Genomic DNA, 22694 nt, shown 5'->3' on the forward strand with positions numbered 1-22694 from the left:
CCACTATAGAATAGAGCACCAGTCATGAGGCCTGCATTCCAGGCCCCAGCTCCCGGATGAAATTTTTAGACACACCCTGGGCCAGAAAGGAACCCAATGCCTTGAAGGGAAGGACCCAGTTCTGGCAGGATCCATCACCAGCTAAGTAAAGAGCCCTTGGATTGTGAATAATTAGCAGTGGAGGCCACAGGCCTTGGGTGAGACTTAAAGCTGTGCTGGCTTCAAGGGTGTCCCAGCATATTCCCACATGTAGTGGCTATAGGAAGAGACTCCTTCTGCTTGAGAAAAGGAGAGGAAAGAGTAAGGGGGGCTTCTCTTGCAGCTTAGACACCACCTTGACCACAGTGGAGTACAGCATCAAGCAGGTTCCCAGGGTACCCAGCTCCAGGCCTTGGCTCCTGGATGGTATTTCTGGACCAGTCCTGGGCCAGAAGTGAGCCCACTGTCCTAAAGAGCGAGACCCAGCCCTGGCAACATTCACCACAAGCTGACTGAGGAGCCCTTGGACATTGATGAACATTGGCAGTAGCCAGGCAATGTGTGCTGTGGGCCAGGGATGGTAGTGGCCACAGGAAGAGACTCTCCTGCTTAAGGAAAGGGAAAAAGGAAGAGTAGGAAAGACTTGTTTTGCAGCTTGGGTGCTAGCTCAACCACAGTAGAATAGAACACCCGCAAGATTCATAAGGTTCTCAACTCCAGGCCCTGGCTCCCAGATGGTATATCTGAACCTACATGGGGGAAAAGGGAACTTGCTTCCTTGAAGGGAGCAAGCCTGGCTGGTTTCACCACCTGCTGATTACAGAGCCCTTGGGCCTTGAGTGAACATAGGTAGTAACCAGACAGTGCTCACCACAGACCATAAAGGAGATACAGTGCTGTGCTGGCTTTAGGTATGACCTAGTGCAGTCCCAGTGGTGGTGGCCACAGGGGTGCTTGTGTCATCTACCTCCAGCTCCAGGCAGCTTAGCACAGAGAGAGAGAGACTGCATTTGCTTGGGGAAAAGTGAGAGAAAGGAACAAGGGTGTCTGCGTGGTGATCCACAAAATTCTCCCAATCTTACCCGAAACACCAAGATGGTACCTCTTGTGAGTCTACAAGACCCACAACATTACTAGGCTTGGGGTGCCCCCTAATGCAGGTATGGCTGCAATAGCCAAAAACTTAGATCACAACACCCAAGTCCTTTTGAATGCTTGCAAAGTCTTCCGAAGAAGGACAGGTAAAACAAGCTCAGACTCAAAGACTACAATAAATACTTAACTTCAATGCCCAGACACTGATGAATAGCCGCAAGCATCAAGACCATCCAGGAAAACATGGCCTCAACAAATGAACGAAATAAGACCCCAGGGACCAATCCCAGAGAGATAGACAGAATTCAAAATAATTGTTTTGAGGAAGGTCAACAAAATTCAAGGTAACACAGAGAAATAATTGAGAATCCTATCAGATAAATGAAGAGACTGAAATAATTTAGAAGAATCAAGGATAAGTTCTAGAGTTGGAAAACGCAACTGACATACTGAAGAATGCATTAACATCTCTTAACAGCAGAATTAATCAAGCAGAATAAAGACTTGGGGAACTTGAAGACAGCCTATTTGAAAATTCACAGTCAGAGAAGACAATAGAAAAAAGAACTTTAAAAAATGAAGCATGCCTACAAGATCTAGAAAATAACATCAAAAGTACAAATCTAAGAGTTGTTGGCCTTAAGGAGGAAGTAGAGAGAGAGATCAGAGTAGAAAGTTTATTCAAAAGAATAATAGAGAACTTCACAAACCTAGAGAAAGATGTCAATATTCAAGCATAAGAAGGTTATAAACATCAAGCAGATTTAACCCCAAAAAAGATTATCTGAAGACATTTAATAATTAAAATTTTAAAGGTCAAGCTAAAGAAAGGATCGTAAAAGCAGGAAGAGGAAAAAAAAATACAAAAAACATACAATGGAGCTCCCACACATCTGGCAGCAGACTTCTCAGTGGAAACCTTACAGGCCAAGAGGAGTGAATGGCATGACATATTTAAAGTCCTGAAGGGGGAAAAACAAAACAAAACAAAACAAAACAAAACAAAACTTGTATCCTAGAATAGAATTATCCAGGGAAAATTTCCTACATAAAGGAAGGAAAAATGAAGACCTTCTCAGATAAACAAAAGCTGAGGGATTATATCAACACCAGAACTGTCCTCCAAAAATGCTAAAGGGAGTTCTTCAATCTGAAAGAAAATAATGTGAATGAGCAATAAGAAACCATCTGAGGGCAAAAAATTCACTGGTAATAGTAAACACACAGAAAACACAGAATATTATAATACTGTAATTGTGGTGTATAAACTATTCATATCCTGAAAAGGAAGACTAAAACATGAACCTATCAAAAATAATAACTACTGGGCTGGGCGCAGTGGCCCACGTCTGTAATCCCAGCACTTTGGGAGGCCAAGGCAGGAGGATCACTTGAGGTCAGGAGTTTGAGACCATCCTGGCCAACATGGTGAAACCTTGCCTCTACTAAAAATACAAAAATTAGGTGGGTGTGGTGGTGTGTGCCTGTAATCCCAGCTACTCAGGAGACTGAGGCACGAGAAGAACTTGAACCTGGGAGGCGGAGGTTGCAGTGAGCTGAGATCGCACCACTGCACTCTAGCCTGGGTGACAGAGTAAGACTGTCTCAAATAAATAAATAAATACATAAATAAATAAATAAATAAATAAATAAATAAATAAATAAAATAACTACAAAAAACCTTTCAAGACATGGATAGTATAATAAGATATTAATAGAAACAGAAAAAGTTTAAAGGCAAGGGGATGAATCTAACATGTAGAGTTTTTATTAGTTGTCTCTTTGCTTCTTTGTTAGTTTGTTTATGCAGCCTGTGTTGTCATCAGTTTAAAATGGTGGGTTATATTATTTGCAAGTCTCACGGTAACCTCAAGACAAAAATCATACAACAGATACACACAAAAAAATAGCAAGAAATTAAAATATGCTAGCAGAGAAAATCACCTCCACTAAAAGAAAGATAAGAAACAAGGAAAAAAGGAAGAGAAGACTACAAAACAACCATTAAACAAATAACAAAGTGGCCAGAACAAAATTCTTTCTTTATCAATAATAACACAGAAGGTAAATGAAATAACTATCCAATCAAAAGACGTAGAGTGCCTGAATAGATTTCAAAACTAGAGCCAATAATGTCTTGCCTATAAGAAATACACTTTACCTAGAAAGATACACATAGACAGATACAAAGATGGAAAAAGATATTCCATGCAAATGGAAACCAAAAAAGAGGAGTAGCTCTACATAGATCAGACAAAATAGATTTCAAGACAAAAACCATAAAGAGACAAAAAAATCATATAATGATAAAGGAGTAAATTCAGCAAGAGGATATAAAAATTGTAAATATAAATGCACCCAACACTGAGCAAATATTATCAGAGCTAAAGAGAGAGACCCCAATAAAATAATAACCGGAGACTTCAATGCCCCACTTTCTGCATTGGACAGATCATCCAGACAGAAAATCAACAAAGAAATAAACTTAATCTGCACTATAGATCAAATAGGCTTAATAAATACACAGCATTCCATTAAATGGCTGCAGAATATACATTCTTCTCAGCACATGGATTATTCTCAAGGATAGACCATATGCTAGGTCACAAAACAAGTCTTGGAAAAATTCAAAAAATCTGAGATAGTATCAAGTATCTTCTCTGACCACAGTGGAATAAAAACTAGGAATCAATAAAAAGGGGAATTTTGAAAACTCTACAAACATATGAAGACTAATTAAATAATATGCTCCTGAATATTTCTTACTCAATAAAGAAATTAAGAAATAAATGTAAAAATTTCTTGAAACAAAAGAAAATGAAAGCACAACATACCCAAATCTATAGGATACGGTGAAAGCAATATTAAGAGGAAAGCTGATAGGTATAAGTGCCTACATAAAAAAGTAAAACATTTCTAATAAACCTAACGATGCATTGTAAAGAACTAAAAAAACAAGAGCAAATCAAACCCAAAATTAGGAGAAGAAAATAAATAATAAAGACCAGAGTAGTAGTAAAGGAACTTGAAATTTAAAAAAATACAAAAATCAATGAAATAAAATGTTGGTTTTTTGAAAAGGTAAACAAAATCAACACACTTTTAAGCCAGACCAATGAACAACAAAAGAGAGGAGACCCACATAAGTAAAATCAGAGACAAAAAAAGGAGACATTACAACTGCTACCACAGAAATTCAAAGGATCACTAGTGGCTACTATAAGCAACTACACACCAATACAATACCTAGAAGACAGATAACTTCTCAGACACATACAGCATACCATGATTGAACCCTGAAAGAGTCCAAAACCCGAACAGACCAGTAACAAGTAACGAGATTGAAGCTGTTACAAAAAGTCTCCCAAAAAAGAAACTTAGTTCCAGGACTTAGTGGATTCACTGCTGAATAATTTTATTAAACATTTAATGAAGAACTAATACCTACTGTAACAATTTCAAAAAATAGAAGAGGAGGGAATAATACTCATTCTGTGAGGCCAGTACTACCCCTGATACCAAAACCTGATAAAGACATTCAAAAAAAAAAACCACACAAAAAAACTATAGGCTAGTATCTCTGTTGAATACTGATGCAAAAACACACAACAAAATACTAGCAAACCAAATTCCACAACACATTAAAAAAATCATTCATCATAAACAAGAGGGATTTATCCCAGGTATGCAAGAATGGTTCAACATTCATAAATCAACCAATGTGATATGTCATATCGGCAGAATGAAGAACAGAAATCATATAATCTTTGCAATTGATGCTGAAAAATCTCTTGATAAAATCTCTTCATGATCAAAACCCTAAAAATGATGGTTATAGAAGGATCATATCCTGACAAAATAAAAGCCATACATCGCAGACCCACAGCTGGTATCATACTGAACAAGGAAAAGCAGAAAGTCTTTCTCTAAGATTAGGGAACAAGACAAGGATGCCCACTTTTCACTGCTGTTATTCAACATAATCCTGGAAGTCCTAGCTAGAACTATCAGAGAAGAGAAAGAAATAAAAAGCATCCAAATTGGAATGGAAGAAGTAAAATTATCTTTGTTTGCAGATGATATGATTGTATATTTGAAAAACCTAAGGCCAAAAAAAAAACCACACAACTCTTTGAGCCGATAAACAAATTCAGTTAAGTTTCAGGATACAAAATCAACATACAAAAATCGGTGGCATTCTATATGTCAACAGTGAACAATCAGAAAAAGAAATTTTAAAAAATCAATTTACAATAGCAACAAATGAAATGTAATACCTAGGAATTACCTTAACCAAAGAAGTGAAAGAACTCTACAATAAAAAATATGAAATATTGATTCAATAAATTGAAGAGGGCACAAAAAAATGGGAAATATTCCATGTTCATGGATTGGAAGAATCAATATTGTTAAAATGTCCATACTACCCAAAGCAATCTACAGATTCAATGCAATCTTTATCATAATACTAACAACATTATTTACAGAAATAGAAAAAATAATCCTAAAATTTATAATTTATATGAAACCACAAGCAGACACACACACACACACACACACACACCAGAATGGCCAAAGCTATCCTGGGCAAAAAAATTAAAAACTGAGAGAATCGCATTACCTGACTTCAAATTATACTGTAGAGATCTAGTAACCAAAACAACATGGTAGTGGCATAAAAACAGATATGCAGACCAATGTATGAACAGAATAGAGAACCCAGAAATAAATTCATACCTCTACAGAGAACTCATTTTCGACAAAGTTTCCAAGAACATACATTGGGGAAAGGAGTCTCTTTGATAAATGGTGCTTGGAAAACTGGATATCCACATGCAGAAAAATGAAACTAGACCTCTATCTCTTGTCACGGACAAAAATCAAATCAAAATAGATTAAAGACTTAAATCTAAGACCTCAAAGTATGAAACTACTGAAATCTGGCAAAAGATCTGAGTAGGCATTTCTCAGAAGAAGACTTACAAATGGCAGACAGGTATATAAAAAGGTGCTCATCATCATTGATCATCAGAGAAATGCAAATCAAAGCTATGATGGGATATCATGTCACTCTAGTTAAAATGGCTGTTATCCAAATGACAGGCAACTTCAAAGGCTGGCAAAGATGTGAAGAAAGGGAAAACTTCAACACTGTTGATAGGAATGTGAATTAGTACACCTATGGAAAACAGTATGGAGGTTCCTCAAAAAACTAAAAATTGAATGACCATATGATCCAGCAATCCCACTGCTAGGTATATCCAAAAGAAAGGAAATAGGTATATCAAAGAGATATTTGCACTCCTATGTTTACCACATCACTATTCACAATAGCCGAGATTTGGAAACAACCTATCCATCAACAGATGAATAGATAAAGAAGATATGGTATCTATGCCCAACGGAATATTATTCAGCCACAGAAAAGAATGAGATCCTGTCATTTGCAACAACATTGATAGAACTGGGAGATGTTATGTTAAGTGAAATAAAAGAGGCACAGAAAGACAAGCATCATATGTTCTTATTTGCAGGAGTTAAAAATTAAAGCAATTGCACACATGGAGATAGAGAGCAGAATGATGCTTACCAGAGGTCAGGAAAGGGGGACGTGGGGAGTAGGGTTGGTTGATGGGTACAAAAATATAGTTAGATAGAATGTTTCAGATCAAATGTTTGATAGCACAACACAGTGAACAATAAGCTAATGTACATTTTAAATTACCTAAAAGAGTATAATTGAATTGTTTATAACACAAAGAAAGGGTAAGTGTTTGAGGTAATGGATACTTCATTTACTCTGATGTGATTATTTATCATTATATGCCTGTACTAAAATATCTCATGTGGCAGGGCATGGTGGCTCATGCCTGTAATCTTAGCGCTTTGGGAGGCTGAGGCAGGCAGATCGCCTGAGCTCAGGAGATTGAGACCAGCCTGTGCAACACAGTGAAACACCATCTCTACTAAAATACAAAAAAATTGGCTGGGTGTGGTGGTGTGCAGCTGTAGTCCCTGCTACTTGGGAGGCTGAGGCTGCAGAATTGCCTGAACCCAGGAGGCAGAGGTTGCAGTGAGCTGAGATCAAGCCACCGCATGCCAGCCTGGGCGACAGAGCGAGACTGTCTCAAAATAATTAATTAATTAATTAATTAAATAAAATATCATTTGTACCCCATAAATATATATGCCTACCATGTGCCCACAAAACTTAAAATTAAAAAATAATAATAATAAAATGCAACTCTCTTTCAACAGATAAAGTCTTGAGCCTGAAGCTAATTTGCCCTAATTAGATGAGAAATACTCTTCAAGCAATCCCCCAAGACCAGAGTGACTAAAGATATTTGATTAGGCAAAGCAGGAACCAGCACTAAAACTAGCAGTGAGATTAATCCTACAGAAACTTTATGGATTGATGCTCAGGAGCTGTTTGAGGGTACACCGAGCATCTTTTTAAAATATATCTACTGCTGCTACTGTTACTGCTTATGGCTAACACTGAGTGTTGAGTACATAATATACACTGCCCTAGGACTTTACATGCATCTTTCCATTTAATCCTTACACAATTCTATAAAGCCCATATTCTCATTACCCCTGTTTTACACATAAGAAAACAATCTAGAAAGTTAAAAAAACTTTCCAATTTTTTCACAGAGGAAGTAAGTTACAGGGCTATGATTCAAACACAGTTTTATTTCTAAAGCTTACGTTTTAAATTACTACTTAATATTCCCTGATTCACTGATGACTAAAGAAATACAATCTAGAAACTTTGGAAATACGACTACTTGTTGGCCTAATGTGGCTAATGACAAGATGGAAAAGAAAAATACAAAATCTGGCATCATATTCAAATAATTTAACCAAAGGTCCTCATTAGTGCTGCTCTCAAAAGTTGAGCCTTGCTTTTATTTTCTAATGAAAAATGTTTCTAGAAACATATATGCTAATTTTCCAATTAAGGTTAGCCCTAGAGCTAAAGTATTAACATTTTCCATAAGTTATAAACTCTTAGAAAAAAAACCAACACTATTTACTATGAATACATTGTAAGTTAAAAATGGATGCTTACTGTTAATCCTTATTGAAAATATAACTAATAATCTGTTTCTGAAAAAAGACAACCTAATCCCAACAAAAAATAACCCACGTCACATGTTTGCAAGCAGTAATTGCCAGGTTCTTGGGTTGACAGAATTCCATGTTTTCTTTCTTTTTTTAACTGAAAAAATTTCCAGTTCATTTAGTAAATATATATGGGGTGAAAAAAGAAATAGGCAAAATAGATAATCCTTTTCTAGGTGCTATGCCCCCAATTTTTTTTTAAGGAATGTTACAAAGGTCAAGGAAATCACGAGTATATGAGAAGAAAAAATTATGTAAATGATCTAAACTGAATATTTAACAATCTACTTGTTGAACAAGCCTCGATGATTTGGCCTTTGACTTTTCTCTATTTAGGCATCATTAACTTCAAATTCTATGATTCATTCGACATTAATAGTTAAGGTTCTTGTTTCTCGCTCTCTCTCTCGTCTTTCACTTTTCTGAGATGTCACTCATTTGCTGTCCCAAGAAAGAGCTGTGAATATGCCTCAGATTTCAGAACTTTCCATGAGAAAGTATGTTGATAAGGAAACTCAAATTCCAGAATGGGTAACTGCTTTGTACCTCTATTCCAGATATGCTTGTTTTATAAAGCCTGCGTATCTTTTTAGGATGGAACAGAATTCTTTCACTGAGAGATTAACTGTAAAACCAGGTGGCTTCCAGGAAGATATCATGGCTAATCTTTACCTCTCCCTTACCTTTTATAAACAGTATTTAGTATAGAAAGAAAAACATGGCAATATCAGCTCTTAAAACTACAGCACCATATCAGCCTCAATAGGGAAGTGTGAACACTAAGATTCCTCGAGTAAACTTTACATGCTTCAGTAGAATAGAAACAGACTCCTCAAAAGTGAACTAGTCACTGAACTGGAAAGTGTGTAGGGTCATACTCAGGAAAATTATTATAAAGCCCATTAAGTCCAGACAGCCAGTGAATTATTGCCAAAATTAAACTGTATGATGCCTCTATCAACTGATTCAACTAGACTTCAGCAGATGTCTGAAAATTGGAATTACAGTTTTCAGTGCCATGAGAGATATTAATCTATATTAGATATGATCCCTAACCTCAAGGAATTTGCATCTGATAGGATATAAAAAGCATTAAGAACAAATTCTAACAAAAGAAAGGAAATACAGAGATAAATGTCCCATCAAAGTATAAAATGTAGAAGTTATTTGGGGCTGCAGAAATTAGGAAAATGTTTACTGGGTCCTAAATGATGGGAGAAATTTGGATATCTATGATGGTGGGGAAGTAAAAGAAATTAGAGGAGGGAATAACAACCACTTTCTCCCATCATCTACCTTGTGGACATAAAATAGTCCTCTCCTTATAGTTACCAATAGTGGCCCTTTCATTTTTCTTCCTTAGAGATCACCACCCCCAACTCGTGTTTCTCAATAACTCCTGACACAGCTTTTCAATATAAAATCAGTATCGTCATCTCACAATCTTAACATTGTCTGCTTGCACCAAGGCAATACTTTAAGGGAGAAATTCCAAATGGTGCAGAGGACATGCATCAATCAAGCAGTCTCTCTTTCATCTTTGTTGTTGGTGTTATCACCGTAATAAAGCCATCACAAACAAGGTGATAGGCTGCCCTGGTTTTCAAAGAATTATGCTTTTTATATTATGTTGGAACATTGTAGTATGGCACATCCTTAATTGCAACAGCAAATAGGAGAAGCAATATTGATTAAAGAAATGAATATTGAACTAGAAGTTGCTTTTTCTTAACCTGCCTCACAATGCTGAGTGACCTCATTTTAGTCACATGACTTCTCTGTTTCCCAGGCATACTTCTGTCACTCAGCAATAATATCAGAGTTATTGCAAGGCTCAAATGTGACAGTTTATGTGAAAGCACATGGGAAAATATGAGAAACATTCCAATGGAAAGGTTTTATTGCACATAAGGCCAAGAGCAGTATGGTATTATGAAAAGCTCATGGTTGTGGAAGTGAAGACCTAGATTTCAACTCTAGTTCTATTAGTCACCAGAGTGGGCTTATTTAAGTCAAGCAGCTCACTAAGCCTCAGCTCTTCATCAATATCTACTGGTTCATTTCTATCCCTCCTCACAGAGTTGTGGTGAAATTAAATACAAATCTAAAAGTCCTTCAGAAACAACAAAAACTAAAAGTACACTGTATTATTTGCACTAGCACAGCCATTAATATTGTTACCATGATTCTCATGGTTACAGCTACTCTGATAAGAACTTATAATATTACTTATTTATTAGAATATAGACTGACTAAAATAAGCGTCTTTATCACTATTTCAGCTTCAAATATAATTGGTACAGGTTAAGGCCCTGTTTAAACAAAAAACTGTGCTCGCACAATTTGACTTCAGTTTATCCTTTAGTTAAAAAAACTCTCATTTAGTTCATAAACTACCTAATTCAGATTTGGGCAATAAATAGTCTAAGTTTATAAAAAGTAAACAAATCATCGCTATAGTTTGAAAAAAAATAAACCTTTTAAAAACATTTTAACCAATATTAACCACTAAAATGCCAGCGATAAGTGTGCTAAGCACATCAAACTATTCATTAAAACAGGTCCAATGTTTGCCTAGTTATGTGTTCTAGACATGTTTCAAATTATACAAATTGCTTTTTTTGAGGAAGGGTTTTGCTCTATTGCCCAGGCTGGAGTTCAGTGGCACAAACATGGCTTACTGCAGCCTCGATGTCCTAAGCTGAAGCAATCCTCTCACCTCAGCCTCCCATGTAGCTGGGAACACAGGTGCATGCTACCATCCCCAGCTAATTTTTAAATTTTTTGTAGAGACAGATTCTCACCTCTTGTCCAGGTTCAAACTGCATTATTTTTAAGTGCTATTTTCCTAGATGCAAATGTCAAGGCTCCTAAGTTATACAAAGCAGTGAGTTATATTTTTATTTCCCAAGTGCTGATATGCCAGATATTACACCCATAAATTTCTTTTCTTTCATTATTTTCTTCTTCTGAGCTGGGGTAAGAAAATAGACGGTAGTCAGACGAGTGAGGGCGTGGGACTGGAAGCAGAGCTACAGGTACATATTTATGGACTATGGCATTCACTTCACTTGGACACTGGACACATAAAGAACTTGCCCAAAAAGAGGTGCAGCCATTGCCCTTGGTTTCTGGAAGGTAATTTGTGTTTTCCTGAGAGCCTTGGGCTAAATAGAGAATAACACTATGATTTAGGGTAGGGACTTTGGGTCACACAATATCTGTGGAGTCAGAGGCTGGGATCAAGCACATGCGCAATGAATGAATCCTGCCTACGTAACAGATGCCAATGACATCTCTTGACATAGAGGCTCAGGTGAGCTTCCTGCTTGGCGACACTTCATGTGTATTATCACATGTTGGTACCTGAAGAGTAACATGTCCTGACTCTATAGGAAGACGACAATAGAAGCTCAGTATTTGGTACTTCTACTGAATCCTGCTTTAGGTATTTCTTCCCATGGCGGATTTTAATCTGTCCCTCTCCCAAAGATAAACTGTAACGGTGAGTATAACCATGGTTTTCAGTGAGTTCTGTGAGTCCTTCTGGAAAGTTATCAATGTAAAGATGATTCTGTGAGGCCACAAACTTGCAGTTGGTGCCAGAAGTGAGGGTGGTCTTGAGGACTATGCCCTCTAAATTAGCAGTTGGCCTAAACTCTTTACGACAGCTAACTAATTATGATTATAAGAGCAAACTATAACAAGATAAGAATTGTATCTATTTCATTCATCTTTATATGCTCAGTATGCAGTCTGGTGCCTGAGATGTGGTAGACTTTCAATCAGTATGTATTGAACAAATTTTAGGTTTACTGAGATTGCTTTGAGGACAAACCAGCATTTGTGCAGTGGTTTGTAAGACTACCAATTAAACTTTGATCAATGTAATCATAGTTAATTGTGCAACAATTGTATGAAATTTGTTCCATCTATACTTGAAATAGGCAATTCTTCAAAATTCAACAATCTTTACTGAGAATCTTCCTTTACCAGGGAATGTGTTTAATGCTGTGGTTGGGACAAATATGTGGCCCAGATGGCCCAGATAGCAAAGATGAATACGATGTAATTCCTGCCCACCAGCAAAATAAAGTCAAGTGCTCAGATATTACAGCAGAAGTAGCATCTAATTCTCATAGAGGATGGACAATGGAGACAGGTGATATATCAGGTAAGATTTGAGCTGAGCTTTAAGGAAAATTATGAATTACATAGGTACAGAAGAGAAAAAGGCAAATATAACAGTATCAGTGATAGCACTTTAGTAAATCTTATTTTTACTCTTTACATATTTTATCACATGTTTCATTCCATCAAGTTACCTAAAATATTATATCACTAGTGTTCTAACCACAATTTGAAAATCTAGCTTTATAATATCATACCAAATGATGTTTATCTACATTTGCTTTATTTATACAAGGTTCAGTTCAAACAACTCAAATATAAAAAGATGTGAGTCAATTTACAGAGGATGGTCGAGGGCTTACTTGGGTTTTGTCTTTCCTGTATAAAATGAAAATATACCTCTCCTTCCCCACTCCCAACCGAAATGCCTTTAAGCACTGTGATCATTTGAGAAAATTTAGGTGGTCTTACAAGTTTTGTCAAAAACTTTTAAAACTCAAAAAGAATAAAACATTAAAGGATATTACATTTTAAATCAAAACTGGTTAAACAGCAAAATTTTTAAAAGACACTGTCTATGTACAAGGTAAAATTTGTAGAAAAATCTGTTTCAACAGATTGTAACACAGAATGGTATTTCCTGAACTATCGAAAAATGTGTTTCAGAAACATAAGTTTCCAACATGCTTAACCTTCTTTTGTTTGAGAAAGAGATGCATTAAGAACTTTTTATTTACTCTATTTTTAAAATGTTATTTAATACCATTAAAATTATTTTGGTCTTCCTTTCTAAAAGGCGCTGTGAGATTAAATTTAATCAAGGAGTTGAAAAACTTGTATAATGAAAACTACTAAACATTGTCAAAAGAAATCCCATGTTTATGAATCAGAAAACCTAATATTCTTCAAATGTCCATACTAGCGGGGACAATCTACATATTCAATACAATTGCTATCAAAATCTCAATGTCGTTTTTTGCACTAATAGAAAACTCCATTCCAAAATTTATATAAAATCTCAAGGAACCTCAAATAGCCAAAACCATCTTAAGAAAAAATAAATAAATAAAGCTGTAGGTCGCACACCTTCTGACTTCAAAACGTAGAGGAAAACTATGGTAATCGAACAGTATGGTACTGGCACAAAGAGACACAAACACCAATGGAACACAATAGAGAGCCCAGAAATAAACCCTTTCATATGCGGTCAAATCATCTTCAACAAGATTACACAATGGAGAAAGGTTAGCCTCTCAACAAGTGGTGTTGGAAAAACTGTATATCCACATGCAAAAGAATGAAATTGGACCCTTACCTTACACCACATGTAACATTAATTCAAAATGGATTACAAATCTCTGCATAAGAGGAGGCTGAGGCAGGAGAATCGCTTGAACCCAGGAGGTGGAGATTGCAGTGAGCTGAGATCACACCACTGCACTCCAGCCTGGCAACAAAGCAAGACTCCATCTCAAGAAACAAAAAACAAAACAACAACAAACAAACAAACAAAAAACCTCCTAGAATAAACATAGGAAAAAACCTTCATGACACTGGATTTGGCAACTATATCTTGGATATGACACCAAAACAATAAGCAGCAAAAGCAAAAATAGACAAATAGGACTACATGCAACTTTAAAAATTCTATGTATCAACAGAAACAACTAACAGAGTGAGAAGGTAGCCTACAGAATGGGAGAAAATATTTGCAAATCATATATCTGATAAGCGCTTAATAGCCAGAATCTATAAAGAACTCCTACAACTCAGTAACAACAACAACACAAAACAACTCAATTAAAAAGTAGGCAAAGGAATTGAATAGACATGTCACCAAAGAAAATTTACAAATGACTAGCAGGTATGTTAAAAGATGCCCATTACTACTAGTTATTAGAGAAATGCAAATCAAAACAAAATGGGTTATCATCTCACACCTGTTAGGATGGCCACTATCAAAAGAAACAAAAAGTATCAAGTGTTAGCAAGGATGTGAAGAAATTGGAACTTTCGTGCACTGTTGGTGGGAAGGTAAAATGATGCTGCTGATAGGGAAAACAGTATGGAGTTTTCTCAAAAAAAAAAAAAACAAAAACAAAAACAGAATTACCATATAATCCAACAAGATCTTGACATTTGTACACTCATGTTCATTGCAGCAGTAATCTCATATCCAAGAGGCCAAAGTAACCTAAATGTCCATCAATAGATGAATAGATAAACAGAATGTAGAATGCATATAACATACAATGGAATATTTTTAAACATTAAAAAGAAGGAAATCCTGTCATATTCTACAACATAGATGAATGTTGAGAACATTACGCTAAGTGAAATAAGCCAGTTACAAAAAGCACAAATACTGCATTTTCCCACCTATATGAGATATCTAAAGTAGTCAACCTCTTTGTAACTGTAAGTAAAAAATGGTGGTTGCTAGGGGCTGGGGGAGGAGAGGAAAGAGAGCTGTTGTTCAATGAGTATACAGAATTTTAGTTTTCCAGGACGGAAGAAAGTGTCTGTAGAGATTACCTACAAGGGAAAGAATATTAAACTGATGACAAACTTCTCATAATTAACAATAGATACCAGAAACCAATGTAATATTATTTTCCAAATGCTGAGAAAAATATTGGTCTACTCAGAATTGTATAACTACCTTAACTGCAATTCAAGAATGAAAGTGAAAGGAAGACATTTTCATGGAAACCAAAAGCAAGTTCACCATCCACACACCCTCACACACAAAACAATTAAAGGTTTAGTTTAGAAGGAAAGTGAAATCAGAGACCAAATTTGATATACACACACAAACAAAAGTTCTATGCATAAAATTATTCAAAACATTCATTAATTTAATGATTAGCTATAAAATAACTAATTGTGCATATGATTTTATTTTAAAGTGCAACTAATCAAACTGGCAGCAAGAAAGGTTGTGGTATTTACTAGCAAAAAACACTGTAACCTCCATAAGCTGTTGGAAAGGAAGACAGAAACACTAAAAAATATTTAGCAAAGTATGTCGTGATTTATGTATGATTTAAAAAAATAGGACTAACCACTACAGGAATAAAAATACAGCCTAAGGTTACAAACTTGCAGAATAATTTAATAAAATAAAAAAAATGTGAATAAAGCAACAGAATTTTTTAAAAAAGAAAAGAGAAACCAAAGGAAATTTTAAAAAATACAAACTATTATGGTAAAAAAATATCCAGATACATCAATAATCTCATCAAATATATATGGATTAAACTCACCTATTAAAACACAAAATTTCAGAACAACTCTTAAAACTATAGCTCTGTGCTACCTAACACTCACTCCGTCTTTGACACTCTCTCCTCCTGCTTCCTGGTGAAGAAATAGAAATCAAAAGTAACAAGGGAATTAATTCCTAGCTTAAAAATAAATAGAAGCCAGGTAAATGACACTAGATAAGTGATCCTGCTTGTGAATCTTTTGGGTTCTAAATTAGCTTATGTAGGTCCTCTTAGTTTGCTTCAGCCCTCTCCTCTCTCTCCATAAACTGCAGTTATGACCCTTATTGGTTGCCCAACTACAGTGTTGCCTACGACATAGAAAATTGCTTTTCAAAGAAATTCTAGCCTTAATGCATACCAGAAACACCTCAGGAAAGTCAAAGTTAACAGATGACTTTTAACTCACGAGAGGAAAGCATTGTGATTCTAGATGTGAGGCAAGTTTGACTTAAGTCAAGAGAACTGAAAATACAGATACACCAATAGGTTTACAAAGGTAAACTCCATTACAAAAGAAACTCCCTCTTTTGGCTCAAGATTCCCACCCCCTCTTAACCTCAGAACTAAGCAAGAAGGACAGAAGGAATGCATCTCTGAAAAGCTTCAGAGGATGAAACCACAACCCAGCAATCCCTCCAAACTCCCTCCTTCCCTTATACAATTCTCTCCTGCTTACAATACTGTTGTCAAACTTTCTGTGTTTTTCTTCTTCATGGACCTTTGGGGATCAATTCTAGTCTAATAAACTGAACTCTATAGCTTCTGTGGAATTATAACCTGAATTATGACCTTTTAAATATACATAATATAGTCTACATTTAGCTGCTTATTTAATGACTGATTAAATCTTTAAATAAGACTAACTAGAAATATTCAAAATAACATCCTCTTGCCTTTTTAAATTTTAATTCTTACATTTAAAATAGACTCACAATAACTGGACATTAAGAATTATTAGAGCTGTGACACACTAAGAGAGCCCATTATTTTGACTGAAAATGTATTTAATTGTTATTTTAAGCAGAAACTTTGAAAAAAGGTATATGTACACATATAGCATATTTATAGTGTAAATACAAAATATAGTGTATATTTTGATCTGAATATTTTCAGGAGTAAAAAAAATAATTGTAATACAAATGACAGGTGTATTACTAATAAGCAAGTATGATGTACCTGTTGGAGCCAAAGGAAAATTTTCCCTTCACTCTCTGTAGATTAAGTGAAAATCGATGGAAAAAAAGGCTGATTAAGAGGAGAAAAGAAATGCAAATTTATTAATGTGCACTGGGGAGAATTACACGGTGATTACCCCACCATGCGAAATGTGGTACACATGGTTATATACCCTTCTTTTTAGAGGAAAGGGAGATGGGGCTGTGTGGATGATTTTACAGTGATAGCAAATGATTTTGGGGGGGAGTTCAATGAACTTAAAGAACATACAATGAGCTGGGACCAAAGTCTTTTGGGTCTGCAGAGTAGACCACAGTTTGTGACAAAATGCTATCTAGGTGTATTGATGGACTTCTGTCTTTCTTCAGAGTTCAGTTAATGAAAACTCTGGGAAGAGACCAAAGGTAATTGTTTTCTTCTTTGGCAGGTCCGAGCTTAGGCAGATAAGGGAACTCCAGAGAACAACTTCATCCTGTGCTTTGGGAGAGACAGGATTAAGACACAGGAGGCAGACGGAGTTCACAGAAGACTTGAGGCTGCTTCTTCTGTGCAGCATGTAAAAACACCATATTTGAGAGTATCAATTTCTGAGCTCCAAGGTACCAGAGTTTTGTTTAATTGAACATTGGAAGAGCCTAATGAAAATTAGTCAATAACTAATTTAGAATCCAGCAGACATATGGAAACTTCCAAAATAACCTTGTGCTATTTACTGAGATCATAGAAAGTAAGGGTGGAAATCTGTAATCATGATTTTCAAGGATTTTTTTCATGAACTACAAATAGCCAACTCTCTTACAAGAAAGCGGAAATACACACACACAGACACACACACACACACACACACCCCATTCAGTGCAGCCACATTCTCTCAACGCATAAATTATTATCCTGAGAGTGAGACAAGCATCATAATTGTGTTCGCTACTTTAAAATATGTCAGTGCTGATAATGTAGCCACTGATGCTACCTAATTTTGCCAGTTTGGGATTTGAAAGACATGATACAACATGGTGTCCAACATGCTCATTTGAAAAGTCCAAAATTAAGCCAACGAAGGTAGATAATTTGCCCAAAGGGATATCAAGATAGTAAATGAAATGCAAATAAAACTCAAATATCCTTGCTCGTAATCCAGAGCTCATTCCATAAATTCATATTGCCTTTAAATTAAAGTTATTCTGAGAATCTGACATATTAGGTAAAACATAGACCTACTAAATACAAACAAAGCCACAATCTTTCACAAATTATGAAAGTTTTTTTCTCCATGGTAGGACAGAGATGATTTCCAGACAAATTGAAGAATTTTCCTTCCTGAGCCATCCTCTATGCTTAGAGGAGAGATAACAAGAGAAAAGAAAAATGTCTTGCTCTTTGAATTAAACAGAAAGGTAAAATTCCAAAAGGAGAATATCCTGCAGAAATGGAAGCTAGACACAAAGAATTTATATCGCATGGAGAGTAACTGCAATATACTCATTCAACAAGACATGGTCCTTAACACTCTAAATTATCCTGAAATAAAAAACCTCAAAATAATCCTGAAAAACGGGATCACAAAATATAAAATGACTTCAACTTCCAATTTTCTTGCCTAACATGATGGTTACTCCATTACCTCTCAGTGTTAGTTCACACACATACACACAAATACACACTACAATGTACTTACTGAACTGTAGAGATAGCCTTCACCATTCATGGCCACATAGAGGCTAGCCTTCACTCCTTGGATGGCCACTACACGCAGGCCCACGGGAATTAGATTGAAGAGAGCTGGGGGGAGAAAAAGAAGGGCGGAAAGGATCAGTGACCTTTTGAATAAATAATCCTTCTTATAATCATTCTTTTGAGAATTAAAACCTATTAATTGAACTTGGTAGAAAAATGGAGAGAGAAATAAAGAGAGGTCTAAAAACGAGAGAAATTGACGTCTTGACCCTGCACCAGCATTAATTACCTATGTAACTTCAGGTAAATTACATAAACTCTGTACTAAAGGGGTTGGATTAGAAGGTCTCTAAAGGCCCAACTGGATCTGAGATTTCAGGATCCCTGATCCTTAAAATGATCCTCAAACAGTGTAATATAAGATAATTTTTTCTAACAAACGAATAATATGGACCGAAAAATTCTCAACAGAAGAAAACCTATCTGTAGTCATAAGAAATAACAAAATACTGTCTTTAAAACAGGCCAAAGCTTCTTGTTTTTAGTATTTTCCTTGTTGTACTAAACATTATATTGAACACAGAAGAAGAATGCAAAAATTACTGACTTTTTGGTGATAACATTCAGATAAAACTTTTTTCTTGATATCTCAATTTTTTACATGTAAATAAACAGAGATAAACAGATGGATAGATGATTGATAGATAGCTTAAGCTGTAATGGGTATATTTTATATCCAGGTGGGAAATACACACACACACACACACACACACACACACACACACATACACATATATATACACACATATATACATACTATAAATATACAAATATATATACACATATATATATGCACACACACACACACGTACTCAAAACCATTAAGAATTAATTTGACAAAAGTAATTCAACATCCTAAGATGAAATGGAAACATGCTTGCAGTCTTTACATATTCGAGTTGCTCATCACTCAAAATACTCAATAGTCTATATGTCCACTTAGAGAAGGAATTCATAGATCAGAAAAAAAAATACCTGAGAACCTTCTATTTTTCTTCCAACAATATTTTTCTGTCCTTGGGATTATTTCAGTTACTTTTGAGATCACAAAATAAGCATAAACAGAAAACACTGCCCCCACCCTGAAACAATTCACATTGCGTATGGAAGAAAAGCAATCACATAGTTAGGCTCTATAGATGGCAACATGGATATGAATTAAGTATCTCATGGCTGTATGCATAAGAAAATATCTCTGCAGTTCATTTCAGTATCCTGGCTTAATTAGAAGTTCTTATCCACTTTTTCTGTTGATAAAATTCCTATCAGTTCTCGTCTTCTTAGTTTTTAATACAAGATACGCATAAATTAACCCAAGGGCTACCATTATTTAGGGATGCCTCTATTTTTCTCGGCTTCTCTCAACCTACGATAGTAAGCTAAACACACACACATGCAGACACACACACTCACAGTATTTGGCTTTCAGTCAAATGTTCAATTGACAGTTGTAGAGGATCAAGTCTTAGACCACAAGTTTAGTAGAACAGGATTCCATTCTTAGCTGTCGACATCGGATCAGTCCTTTTGCCTTTTTGAATCCATTTCCACATTTGTTACGAAAACTGAGACTAAATAAGAAACTGTAAGTAGTTTCTTATAGATTAATTGTTGGCTCAATTTAGATTTGAACTGGTTTTATTTCTTGCTATATTCTTACCAGTGTCCTTGTGTTACTGAAACAACTTAAGAAATACAAGAACTAGATAAAGTCTAGTTGGGGAGAAAAAGCTAAGACATATGGAATAATATGATACAGTGTATAATTTACTTCTATAATTAAATGTAATATATGCATTCTATATATATATTCCCTATGTTACAGAAGTTCAGGAAAATGGAAGCTCTGTGTGGCCTGAAGTATTCATGGAATGCCTTACACAGAAAATGGAACCTGAGTTGACACCTAAAGAAGAAGCGGAAGTTGAGAAAGCCAAGAACAGAAAACATTTTAGTGAGGCGGAAGTTAGGTGGTTTTGCAGAGTAATGTGTGTATGCAGAAAGGGACTGGCAGATTGGTGGATTTGATTTATATTGGGGGGAAATGAGAAAGAACACCATGTAAATAAAATAAGGATAAATAACCGAGTCTGTCACTCTAATCTTAGATATCTAGACTTTACCAAATAGGCAACAAGACGTGTGACATATGAAAACTAGAGCAACAACACAGATTATGAGATTTGCAGACACATAGTTTCTAAATCCTCCACTCAGTTACATGGCTTTGAGCTATTCATTTAACTTCTCTGCCTTAGTTTTCCTATCTGTAAAATGGACATGATAATGCTTATTGCACAGAGTTGATAGAACCAAATGCATTGTCATGTTTCTGAAAGTGATTCACAGACAGAGATGTGTCCTCTCTAAGAGCTATTTGTCACGAATACCTAATTCTTCTGTTTGTCAGATAAAGTTATCATAAGACTATTGTAAAAACTGGCATATTGCCTCAGTAATATTTTTTAGTTTATATTCAGCAGATTGCTTTAAAGCTTTAAAATCTAATACTTTATATTTGTGCAAGATTAATTTTCAAAGTGCTGATACATTCATTAATTGTATTTGATCCTCAACCATAAATGCTATGAAGAATTTAGGACAGAATGATTACCTTAATTTATAGAAGTACAAAAAGATTTAGAGTTAACCCAGGGGAAAATGCATCTAAACAAAGGCTTTCAGGCTCTCTAATGTGGCTACCTGTTCAAAACATCATATTTCATCTTTTTGTTCTTTCTTTTTCTTTTTTTGACAGAGTCTAGCTCTGTCATCCAGCTGGAGTGCAAGCAATTCTCCTGCCTCAGCCTCCAGAGTAGCTGCTATTATAGGCGCCTGCCACCACAACCCAGCTAATTTTTGTATTTTTAGTAGAGACGGGGTTTCACTGTGTTGGCCAGGCTGGTCTCGAACTCCTGACCTTGTGATCCACCTGTCTCGGCCTCCCCTTTTTGTTCTTTTAATTTCCTCTAATAACCATTTTTGCCTGCTTGCAAATAAATAGATTACTCAGCTACACCTTCTTACGTATCCTGCAACCAGATGTAGGTCCTATGGACCCACTACTGGCCAATGAGATGGAAGTCATCACATCATTATAAGCTTGAGGAATCCTTCCTTAAAGACAGCATAAAGGTGTCCTTTGCACCCCTTCTCAACCTTTGCCTATTGCTGTTTGAATGGGGATATGGTAGCTGGATCATCTCAAACCAAAAAAACAAGGACTACTCCCCAGCGGGTGTTGGCAGGTGAGCTGGAAGGAGCTGGGTCCCTGAGAGCTTTGTGGAGCAGTGGCACAAGTCCAACATTCAATTACCCAGGTCTGGCTTTTACGTGAGAAAATAAGTCCTTGTTCTCTTAGTCTGTGCAATGCAGAGCCAACTCTAATCCTAACTGATAGAGATGCTAATGAAAGCAGAATTAATATGCAAGATATGAACTAGATGCAAGGTACTTCATTTTAAATAAAAGCAGATACTGGAAAACAATTAAGTTCACTGATAATTACTGTGAGAAGGAGAAAAGACTTCCCAGGATAAACGCTAAGAACACTGGTTTATGTAGCTGACCATAGAAGGAAAAGCAACTATAAAGTTTTTCCTACATGGAATGAGAGAAAACTGATAATGCTAGGCAGGGAGAAAAACAAGAAATCTGTTTGAAAGTTTTATATGAACCACAACATGATAATGGCCTTTAGCTGGTTTGCTTTGTGAGACTTACTAAGCCCATTTTTAAAAATCAGTAAACGATTTGAAACGAGACTTTATTGGTAAAAGCTAAACATAGTTTCTCTGGAAAGGTCCTCATCTGCCTCCTAAAAATCCTAAAAGGTGGCAAATGACTTACTCTTATCTATTAATTATCTTCAGAGTAGCATACTGTGGCTCCAGCTCACAGGAGCCCTTTGCTACTCCTTTCACTACTCCTCAAAGCCACTGTCCTAACTCATAGTAACTGGGCTGCTTGACTCCACCCACTCTTTAAGTCCCTTGCATCCTCTTATGCCATTTTCCTGCTTACAACCTGCAGTGATTCCTCCCTGTCTCCAATGTCCTTTACAACCTGGCTCCAACCCACATTTCCAGCTTATCACCTGTCACCCTTTCCATCTGCTGTAACCGGCTTCACAGAGCTTTTTGCCATTTCCTAAGTTCCCCCTCGATCTTTAACTAGGCT

At 36.0% G+C, this 22694-nt stretch overlaps 1 protein-coding gene across 5 annotated transcripts in view; it reads right to left on the reverse strand.

The window, feature by feature from the left end:
* The window catches only part of FGF12 (fibroblast growth factor 12), a 586299-nt gene that overhangs the window by 173773 nt on the left and 389832 nt on the right, over window positions 1-22694 (reverse strand). For all 5 annotated transcript variants that reach the window (XM_055382161.2, XM_019024508.3, XM_019024507.3 and 2 more), the window contains one exon: window positions 18457-18560. In XM_055382161.2, the coding sequence (XP_055238136.1) occupies window positions 18457-18560 (104 nt within the window). The remainder of the gene's footprint in view (window positions 1-18456; window positions 18561-22694) is intronic.

Source organism: Gorilla gorilla, chromosome 2, assembly GCF_029281585.2.
Source record: "Gorilla gorilla gorilla isolate KB3781 chromosome 2, NHGRI_mGorGor1-v2.1_pri, whole genome shotgun sequence".
NCBI classification, from domain to species: domain Eukaryota; kingdom Metazoa; phylum Chordata; class Mammalia; order Primates; family Hominidae; genus Gorilla; species Gorilla gorilla.